Here is an 11,489-nt window from a genome sequence, read left to right as displayed (position 1 = left end):
TATCTATTTGGACTGCAAAGTGCTCTAATATTGATCCCAGATTCGGAGCCAGAGATTTTCGGCCATTTTAGTGCAGAATGCAAAAGCAATGCCCAATTCTTTGTCCTAAACAGAAGTGAAAATGGAACTCAGCAGCCCTACACATTAGCAGGTAAGCAGAAATGAAAACAAAGAACGGAGAAAATGAGGTAATTAAAATAAAAATGACTCAATAGGGGAGGGGACTTCCCCTGTGGTCCAGCGGTTAAGACTCAGCTTGAGCTTCCACTGCAGGGGGCGCGGTCCCATCCCGGGTCGGTGAACTAAGATCCCACATGCCACGCGGTGTGGCCAAAAAAAAAAAAAAAAAAGATTCAATAAAGGAGAGGAGGGGGGATTACCACCTGAAGATGGCAAAATCATTTTTCTCTAAATTGAAAAGACGAAGACAAAACCATTCGTCCAAATAACGAGATAACAGTTTTAAATACCAGCATTTCAGTGATACCTTCTGTTTTTGCTTCTGCAACGCAGCCTCCAGGGTTTCAAGTTGAAACTGCCTTTGCTGCCTTTCTTTTTTCAGTTTGTCGAGCTGTCCTTCAAGCTCTTGAATTTTCTGAAGAGCTCTTGTAGGCAGGCCTTCCTTCCATTCTTCCAAAGCCCAGCTCATTTTGCTCTCCTTTATTATTCAAACATTTATAAATAAACTGAAAAGAATAAACAACCTGTTGGTCTTACTATAGTAAAAAGAAACTTACAGTCTCAGAGACTAACTAATCTACATAACCACCTCCTAGAATCAAGTTTCAAAACTTCATGTTTCAAAAGATAACAAAGTATAACATCCATCTTCTCCACCCTCTGCAAGGTGACTACTAATAACTGACTGTGAAGTGTCAATAGTACACAGTATGCTTGTTTGGCTTCCCCTTGCTTTCTGGTTTTCTTATATCTCATTTTTGACTCTTATATGGCTACCTGCTTTCCACCACTCAGCTTGTTTTCATTGTACAAGACATGAATATTTTGCTATAAGGTTTCTGGTGAAATAGGTCTTACAGGACAAATAAAATGCATGATAAGTTACTTTGCAAATGCTCTTCTTTCCTCTCTTCATGTCATTAATTCCCACTCATACTCTGTCCCTCTTCCTCCAGGAAGCCTTCCCTGAGGACAACCATCATAATCTGGTCATATCTCCCCATCAGAGTCTCTCATGGCACAGGTACCTCCTTTTCCTCCCAAGAGGTTATCATTTGTTAAGTCAATGCATGCATGAACAAAGGGTGAATGACATACTAGCACTAGAAACACTGCAAAATGCAGTAAAGTCATTCTCCAGACAGACCCTGACCAGGAATCAGGTATATAGCCTTAGTGATTCAAATCCCTGCTCAGCAGCCTACAAGATGCGTGACCTTGGGCATGTTATTTAACACCTCCGTGCCTTGGTTTCCTCATTTGTAAAATGCGAATAATAATGGTGGTGGTTCCCTAAAGCTTTAGAACAGTATCTCCTGGTAAGCTTTCCATACATATTAGCGATTGTATTAGTCACTAAAAACGCTTTTTCATTTGAATACTGATGCCTATGGCACCAAGATAGAAATGGCCTACCTCTTTCTCAGACATATCTTAGAAAATTTAAATCAGCTGGGAGAAAAGTATGGCAATTATTCTTTATTCATTAGCCTTTAGAACTTAAATGAAAGAAAAAGCATTCATTTTCCAGTTCCTTTAGCAACAGGATGAGAATCCGGTTTTTACTAAATGAAGTCCACAACCATTTTTAGCGTTTTGTTTCAGTCGACTTTATCAATGACATTTTTTATCAGAACAATTAATAAATAGTTGATGAAAGTACTAAGTATAATAAAACATTTTCCAAATATTAAAAGAGAAGGAAGGGTCTCAGAAAACACATACTTTAGTATCAAGCCTTGGAGAGCTGTTTTCTCTGCCATTCTCACCTCCCACCCCACCCTTTTAGTTCTTTGAACACAACATCTTAAACTCCATTCCCATTTACCCAAAAACTACTTAAAGGAGTCTCATGCCGCTCCACCAACAAAGGACAATTTACACTGCCCCAATAGGCTACTCCTTCTATTCCAAACTAGCTTGCTCATTCAGGGGTTCACGGGTGGGTATATCATACCTCAGAGGCACACAACTACAACTCCTAAACAATTCTGCCAGCCACTGAAATCATGACATCCATACACCATAGCGAACAAAATATTAAAAGGAGCAATTTAAAAAGATGATAGAGATGATGGAAATAAACAGAAGGAAGACTGGCAAGTTAAATGCTTTTCCATTTCCAAAGTCTAAGACACAGCAACAAATAAATGGTTAAAGCAATCACCAGACCCAAGCTAATTTTTATTAGAGGGGACTTTGACAGATTAAGGCATCAACCATTCAACAATCTCTATGGAGCCACTGGGAGAAAAGGACAAAAAATGCAATCCTCAAAGATGTGAGGGGCAAAGGGATGGGAGTGGGGGGCGGGGGTGGGTGATGTAGAAAAGCCCTGGATATCGAGGTTCCTGCAAAAAAGATCTGCAGGACTATCCTCCTTCCAGAAAATGCTGTTTCTATCTTAACCGTGGGGAGGACACTCTCCATGCCCGAATCACTCAACCCCAGAAAGTGCCCGAGGAAGCTCTTTTGTGACCTTGTGACTTGCCCACCCCCGGCTCGGCAGGCCCGTTTTGCGCTTTCCCTTTATCAGAATTCCCCATCTCCACCAAGAAACCCAAGTTCCCGCCTAAAGTGCCACCGCGGAGCCTGTGAATGAAAACTCTGCCTGCTCCTCTAGACCAGGCTCAAAGTCATTTATTTCTGAGTCCTCATCCCATAGCGGAGCTAGGAACACAGGCGCAGCCAAATGAACGTGGAAGGCGTGAGAGAAATGCTCTCGCAACTAACAATAGGCACACCAACCTGCTGCCCGGATCAAAACCCTCAAAACTAAAGTTTGCATTTCCTCCACGCAACAAAGGACCTATGTCCAAATTTCAAATAGGCGCGGAAGGCTGCTAGTAAATACCTGCTGATCTCCCAAGTCTTTTACCGTACAAAGGAGGAAATTGATCCTCCAAAGGGCAAGCCCGTGACCGAGCAGGGCCTCCGGACACTAGTGCGAGCCCATTTTTACCAGAAGCAGAGGGGGGCCGACACCACAAAGAACTTGGCCCGGGGCCGATTCCCCAGTTCCGTCAGAAGGGAAGAGGCGGCGGCCCGCTGCACCTTCAGTGCCTAGGAGGGCGATTCCACAGGCATCCCCGCCCAGTAACCACCTGCAGAAGGCCAACAGCTCCCTCACTCCCGCCGCCAGAGCCGGGACCCAAGCAGAACGCTCACCTTGCAGGCAGAGTCGGGAAAAACCCGACTCAGAGAGTCGGGCCCTAGTACAGCCGCCGCGGGCTGGAGCACAGATTCCAACTCAAACTGCCCGCGACCGCCACCCGTTTTCGATTCGCTCGCTTCCGGCCCAGACCAAACTCATCTCAAAGCCTATTGGTCACTGTCATCAGCTGTCAGCCAATCCGCTTCCGCGCACTCGGAATGCCGCCTTTGATTGGTCCTTTCGGATGGATTTAAAAATCAAGCCACCAAAAAAAAAAAAAAAAAAATCAAGCCACAGGAGCAGAGCGGCCGGTGCTGGTGCTACAGGGTGTTTTGTTGTGGGGAGGCGGAGTCCACGTGCTTTAGCTGAGGCTGGGAGGCGTTATGAACCGCTCTTTCTGCAAAAGCCAGGGAATGGGCAGACTGATTAGGAGGGTGAGGCCTATCGGCTACAGCCCGCGGGAGTGAGCTGTCTGGTGAAAACTCAATACTGTACACACATATCTACTTATTTATTAAATATATAACTTAGGACATAAATACTAAGTACTGTGCTGCCATGTGTTCTTCATCCCGTGTCATTCTTAACAATTCTTTGAGGAAAATATTCTTATTTTTATTTAAAAGTTAACTGAAGCACATAGAAGCTAAGTCATTTGAAATTGAACCTAGAACATGCAGGATCTCACTCTTAACTGCTGTTCTCTATTGATCATATTCTAAAGAGGTGATTCTGAACATCTGTTAGCTGGGATTCCAGGGGAGAACACTGTAGCCAGAAAAATCGTCGAAACAGGATGCAACCTCTCCTTTTCTATGAAACTCACTAGTACTGTGGGTATTTATGTACCCGTTTTATTTCTCTCAACTAAAAGTAAGCTTCTAAAGGCAGGAGCAAAACAATGAATTGTTAAGTTAATATATCTCTGATGCTGTTGTCTTCCTCAATAGATTCCAATCTTTCTGTCTCCCTCTCTTTATCTTTTATTAGACCATTCCTGCAGCCCCTTACCTTTCACTGAAATTCTGCTCATCCTTCAGTACACCATTCAAATGCCACTTTCTTCTTAAAATTTCGCTATTCCCACCCACCCCTTAGAAATAATAATTTCCTAGGCCTTTCCTAGAGCTTGGTTTATACTTCACTTTTAGGATTTTTGCCGTGTCTTATAATAGATGGGTAGATAAATATAGTTATACATATAGATATCTATGTTTACGTCTGGCTCCCCTTCAGACTCAGAAATTCCTGTAGATTAAAATCTTTTTAAATTCATCTTTGCATCCCTAGTAACTCCCGAGTAATTTTACACATAGAACTTAAAAATAAAATTATCTTGGGAAGTAAAACTGCCAGCTGGAGAAAGGCCTTGTTCTCCAGTCTCCTTGAAGCCCCAAGGAGAGAGGAGGGAGCAGGTAAGGGAAGAGAATTTTATGAGACACTCTCCCTTATCAGTCTAGTATCTGGCTGTTTGGGGATTTGAACCAAATTCTGACGCCAACAACAATTCCAACTATGTTGCTTCCCAGGGTAATTATTCAACTATGTATTAGCTGCCTAAGGAAAACAGAACTAGAAAGATGTGTAATAGAGGATTCTCAAGGTTTAAATGAGAAATTTGCAGTTACTATTCTTTCATTCATTACTAAGCGGATGTCTATTAGCGACCACTGTATAGCCAAGCTTTGTGCTACACTACTATAATAAATAATAAAGAAATACATTCACTTCTTGGACAAGGGAATTATGTGATGGAGACTATTGTAGCAACTTCAGTGATATTTCTGTGACTTAAATTTTATGATTCCCTTCCCCTGCCTCTATTTTTCCCCAGCTTTGTTTTTGGCTAGCACCATAACTAGAGGAACTGATGAAATAGCAGAGGATACTGAGGCACAATTGTTAAAGAGGATTAATGAGTCACCGTGGTATGCAATCCAGGTTGACAAGTCTACCGATGTTGACAACAAGGCAACAGTGCTTGTTTTTGTGCAATATATTTTTCAGGAGGATGTGCATGAGGATATGTTATGTGCACTATTGTTGCCAACCAACACCACAGCTGCAGAATTATTCAAGTCCTTGAATGATTACATACCAGGAAAACTGAATTGATCATATTGTGTCAGTATATGCATGGACGGAGCAGCTGCCATGACTGGACGGCTTTCTGGTTTCACTACTCGGGTCAAAGAGGTCGCCTCTGAATGTGAGTCTACAGACTGTGTCATCCACAGAGAAATGCTGGCTAGCCGAAAAATGTCAACTGAACTTAACAGCGTTTTGCAGGATGTGATTAAGTTGATAATGAACAATTATCAATATTATTATCAATTAATATTATCATGTATTAAAATACATGCCCTTAGCTCATGTCTGTTTGCGCAGCTCTGTGAGGAGATGGACGCAGAGCACACACGTCTTCTCTTACACACAGAAGTGAGATGGCTTTCTAAAGGTAGATCACTGGCCAGAGTTTCTGAGTTATGAGAGCTGCTCTAGAGATTTCTTTTAGAAAGAGTCACCACTGGCAGCACATTTCAGTGACACAGAATGGGTCGCAAAACTTGCTTACTTGTGTGACATATTCATCCTGCTCAATGAACTCAATCTGTCACTTCAGGGGAGAATGACAACTGTGTTCAAGTCGGCAGATCAAGTGGCTTCATTCAAAGCCAAACTGGAACTCTGGGGGTGATGAGTGCACATTGGGATTTTTGACATGTTTCAAACATCAGCAGAGATTTTGAAAGAGACTGAGCCAGGGCCTTCTTTCTCCCAGCTGGTGCATGATCAGCTATCTCAGTTTTCAAAAGACTTTGAGCGTTACTTCCCAACCACAAAAGACCCCCGAACTGGGAAGGAATGGATCCGTGACCCATTTGTGAATAAGCCAGGTGAATCGACTTTGTCCGTCCTAGAAGAGGATCAACTGCTTGAGATCGCAAATGACGGTGGCCTTAAAAATATGTTTGAGACAGGGCTTCCCTGGTGGCGCGGTGGTTAAGAATCCGCCTGCCAATGCAGGGGACACAAGTTCAAGCCCTGGTCTGAGAAGATCCCACATGCCACAGAGCAACTAAGCCTGTGTGCCACAACCACTGAGCCTGTGCTCTAGAGCCCGCAAGCCACAACTACTGAAGCCTGTGCGCCTAGAGCCCGTGCTCCATAACAAGAGAAGCCGCCGCAATGTGAAGCCCGCGCACTGCAACAAAGCGTAGCCCCCACTCACCGCAACTAAAGAAAGCCCGTGTGCAGCACGAAGACCCAACACAGCCAAATATAAAAATAAATAAATGTAAAAAAATATATGTTTGAGACAACTTCAAATCTTCATACGTTCTGGATTAAAGTCAAGTTGGAATATCCTGAGATTGCCACAAAAGCACTGAAAAGCCTGCTTCCATTTCCAACATCCTATTTTTGTGAAGCAGTTCCTGTTACACAATGTAGTGATTCGATATTTCTACACATTTCAAAATGATCACCACAATAAGTCTAGTAACCATGGATGTTTAACTTTTTAAGAAACATCCTCAGTCTTTTCCAAAGTGGTTGTATATTTCACATTGCCACAATACATGAGTGTTTTATCTCTGATCCACATCTTCACCAACATGTGGTAGTCAGTCTTTATGTCATTCTAATTGGTGTGTGTATTTCACACTGGATTTAATTTGCATTTCTCTGATGATTAACGACATTGAGCATCTTTTGACATGCTTATTATTTAGTTGTATATCTTGTGACGTATCTATTAAAATATTTTGTCTATGTTTTTATTAAGTTGGTCTTCGTATGATTTCCCATATATTCTGGATACAAAGCCTTTGTCAGATATATGTCCATTGTTTGTCTTTTCAATTTCTTGATGATGTCTTTTGAAAAGCAGAAACATTTGATTTTGATGGAGCCTATTCAATTTTCTCCTTTACACATCATGCTCTTTTTTTGATAAATCTCTTATCCCAAATTTGCAAAGACTGTTTCTTCTGTTTTCTTCTGGAAATTATATAATTTGAGCTTTTGCATTTAAGTTCATGATTCATTTTGAGTTTATTTTTGTGTATGGTGTGAAGTTAGGGTTAACATTTACATTTTCCCATATAGAGATCCAGTTATTCTACCACAATTGGTTGAAAAGGTTATCCTTTCTTCATTGAAAATTAGTTGAATATACAAATATGGATAGATTTCTGCCTCTCTATTCTGTTCTACTGATCTATATGTCTATCTTTACACCTGTATCACAGTCTTGATTACTGTAGGTCTTATAGTAAGTCATGAAATTAGGTAATGTAAATCCTTGATTTACATTATGATCTTTTTTAAATTGTGTCATCTATTCTAGGGACTTTATCTTTCAAAAAAATTCAGAATAAGAATATTAATTTTTCTAAAAGCCTTCTGGAATTTTGATTGGGATTATATTCCTAGGTGACAGATAAATGGCCAACACACTTGGGTTTCACTTGATTTATATTACCAGAAATATTCAAGCATTGGCCCAGCAGAAAGCTGAGAGCCACTACTGTGCAAAATCAAGGCAGGGCCCTGCGTCTGGCCATATAATCTGCAAACCTAATAATACTAGAGATAACTGTGGCCAATAAGGCCAAGCCTCTGGCAAGCCTCAAGGAGAAATTCATTGCACAGACTCCCCAGCATCCTGGAGCAAAGCCATGTTTCCTCCAGTAGAGAATGACTCACGATTTGAAAAAAGACTCCTGATGTGCTACCGGCTTTATTAAAGACTGAGCACCTGACCTTGGAATATCAGGTTTGTCCATCACTAGCTGAGTATTGTCAGATCCACCAAGTCAGGGGTTCTAGTGGGTGCAGCAGCAAGCCATTCTATGATGGAGCCCAAGCCACAAATAACTTACATAAATAAGTGGCCGCAAGTCGCCTGTTCTGTTTCACCAGTGCTTTGTCTCAATGCACATCTATGGTCTCATTGTGGGTTCCCCAAACAAGCCAAAGAGGAGAAAATGCCTGATCCTCGTTCACAGATGGGTTGGCTTCATATGTTGGGGTGTCCTGAAAACAAATTGATGCTCCCTACAGCACCACAGGGGGGGATTCCAGTGTGCAGAGCTGTGAGCAGAACAGTTGATTGTCTGCTTCACATGGAAGAAAAGGTAGCCCAAGTTCAGGATATACCTCTGGGCAAATGATTTGGCTGACATGTCAGGGGCCTGGAAGGAGCAGGATGAAATTATTAGAGACATAGAGTTTTAGAGAAGAGGGTTTTGGGTAGACCTTACAGAAAAGAGAACAAAGAGTTTGAGTCTTTGGGTCTTATGTCAATGCCCTCTAGAGAGCATCCACCACAGAGAAGACACAACCAGATGGACAGGATGATTGGTCTGGTGGATTGTCCAGTGGATGCCCTCAGTCACCCGAGTGCACAATGGTCCCATCATCAGAATAGCCATGGTGTCAGGGATGTGGCTATAGATGGGCCCAACAGCATGGACTCCCTCTCAAAAAAGCTGGTCTAACCACTATTTCTGCTGCGTAATCAACCTGTCATCATCAGACCGACACTGTGTCCTCAGTATCCCAAGTAAAAACAACCAACCAGCTTCTTGATGGCAAGTCAATTGTATTGGAGCCCTTCCTGTCTAAAGGAATTGATACCTACTCCTGATATGGGTTTATCTTCTTTTTCTGCAGTGCCTCTGCCAGAAATACTCTATGAAGGGCTTATAGAATACCTGATAACAGTCATAGAATCCTGCATACGTTTGCCTTGTGCCAAGGGACCTATTTTATTGAGAAATGTGTACATGACCATGGGATTTGCTGGTTCTACCATATGCTTTTTTCTGGAAGTAGCTGGTCTAATACTGTTTGAGTTGAATTGTGTCCCCCATAAATTCATATGTTGAAGTCTTAACTCCCAGTACATCAGAATGTGACTTTAATCGGAAACAGGGTCATTTCAAATATAATCTGTTAAGTTAGATAAGGTCATTAGGATGGGCCCTAATCCAATATGACTATGTCCTTATCAAAAGGAGATATTTGGACACAGAGACAGAGACACAGAGAGAACACCCTGTAAAGAATAGAGTTACGCTGCCACGAGCCAAGGGACACCAAAGATGGCTGCTAAATGACCAGAAGCTAGGAGACAGGCATGGAACAGAGTCTCCCTCACAGCCAACAGAAGGAACCAATCCTGCCAACAGCATCTCAAACTTCTAGAATCTGGAAACGTGAAACAATAAATTTCTGTTGTTCTAAGCCACCAAGTTGTTGGTACTTTGTTATATCAGCTTCAGGAAACCAATACAAATACCATACTGGAGGGACTTCCCTGGCGGTCCAGTGGTTAAGACATCACCTTCCAATGCAGGGGGTACAGGTTCGATCCCTGGTCCGGTAGCTAAGATCCCACACACCTCGCGGCCAAAAAAGCAAAACATAAAAACAGAAGCAATATTGTAACAAATTCAACAAAGACTTTAAAATTGTCCACATCAAAAAAATCTTTTAAAAAAATACCATATTGGAATAGCCTATTAACAGCTCAGCTAAGGCAACATCCTATAGAACTGGGGAACTATCCTCCATAACGCACTATCTGTACTGAACCAATATATCAAGCTGTGTCCCTCATAGCTCGAAAATCCAGATCCAGATGCCAGAAAGTGGAACAAGGATTAGCCCTTCTCGTTATCACTCATAATAACCCATTTGTGTTTCCCATTCTAGTGTGGGCTCTACTGGGTAAAGTGGGGAGTGGGGAACACTACTCCCAGTGACACAAAAGGGTTCCACAAAATCTGAAGCTACAACTCGTCTCTTTGTTTTCCTTATGTGGGTGGAACAGCAGGCAAAGAAAGGAGTTATAATACTGGTGAGGTTACTCAACCTTGATTATCATGAGAAGCTAGAATTGTTACTATGTTAAGGGGACAGGGAAGAATGTGTCTGGAACTCAGGGGGTTCACTGGGGTACCCTTATGTGTTTGTGTATTTGATAGTAATAGTGAACAAGCAATTGCAGCCACCGCAGCCTGACAAGGGCAAGGCAATCTAAGGCCTGACCACTCAGATGAAGTTCTGGGATCCCCTACCAGCCAAATAAATTCGACCAGCCAATGCTGGCCAAGGATGAGGTCATCTAGAATAAGTGGTAGAGGAGAAAGTTGATGAATCTCAGTCATGGCCTTGGGACCAGCAGGCACTATTAGCTTATTCCACTGTTTCTCCTGCACAAAGTCCTTTCTAGAAATGTGGCCACCGCTTTGAAGGCACAATGACAAAGCGAATTTAATAGGGGGACAGAGGGATCTAACTAGTGTAAGCCGTGGTCTATAGCAAGTACTTTATGACATCCCCTTGGCCCAGCTCTGATTTCAGCCACAGTTGTGGTAGACAGTTCTCTGTGGGCTCAGACTCTTTCTACCTCAACAAGCCATAGGTCACTCCACCTCTCTGCTCCAGGGCTTTCTCTGAAGCTGAGGGAGGTCACAGCACAGCTTGGAAACATGGGGACAGTCACTGTACCCAGGAGCAATCCTCAATGAATGGGGTCAGGAGGCATCAGATAAACATCCAAGGGTTCCATCTTCCCCATGAGCAATTCTGGTAGATGCTGGGAGAATCAAGCCACTGGCATCTACAGTAACAACTGCAATTTGTCACCCTTCTCTTGGCTTCTCCGCTTCCCCTGTCTCACTTTTGCTGCTCCCTACTTCCCTTCCTGGAATCATCACCCAAATAAACTACTTCCATTCAAATCCTTATCATAGTCTCTGCTTTTGGCAGAACTCAGCCTAAACAGAAGTTGCCATACACGTATGATTTATTATTTTCAACAGGTGAAAACTCGGTCGTGGTCCCAAATGTTTTAAAGCTTCTATTATGTAGATAGAACCTCAGCTACCTCATCTGTGAAATTAGAAGTGCAACCATAATGCATTTGCCTGGTGTTGATGGTTTTAGACCAGGGGTTTCTGATAGGTAAGGGGCATGCTTTCATGCTTAGTTTGTGCATATCTAAACTGTGTTTGACCATGGAACCGTGAATTAACACATTCTTTGGGACAAGAATTAATTTTCAAAGCTTAATATTAGGGGATTTTTGAACCCTCTAGGAAAGAGAGTCTTCGGGGTAAATATTTAAATATTCAACATATTA

The 11,489-nt window shown here is 42.4% G+C and overlaps 1 protein-coding gene across 2 annotated transcripts in view; it reads right to left on the bottom strand.

Annotated features, from left to right (window-relative positions):
• CENPF (centromere protein F) overlaps positions 1–3,465 on the bottom strand; it is a 59,693-nt gene extending 56,228 nt beyond the window's left edge. For both annotated transcript variants that reach the window (XM_029230589.1, XM_029230590.1), the window contains exons 1-2: positions 3,349–3,465; positions 488–686 (exon numbers count right to left, since the gene is read on the bottom strand). In XM_029230589.1, the coding sequence (XP_029086422.1) occupies positions 488–649 (162 nt within the window). In that variant the 5' untranslated portion in view covers positions 650–686; positions 3,349–3,465. The remainder of the gene's footprint in view (positions 1–487; positions 687–3,348) is intronic.
• Between the last annotated feature and the right edge of the window lie 8,024 nt (positions 3,466–11,489).

Source organism: Monodon monoceros, unplaced genomic scaffold (assembly GCF_005190385.1).
Source record: "Monodon monoceros isolate NGI ecotype Baffin Bay Population unplaced genomic scaffold, NGI_Narwhal_1 Super_Scaffold_18, whole genome shotgun sequence".
NCBI lineage: Eukaryota > Metazoa > Chordata > Mammalia > Artiodactyla > Monodontidae > Monodon > Monodon monoceros.
This window is presented reverse-complemented; position numbering and strand designations above follow the sequence as displayed.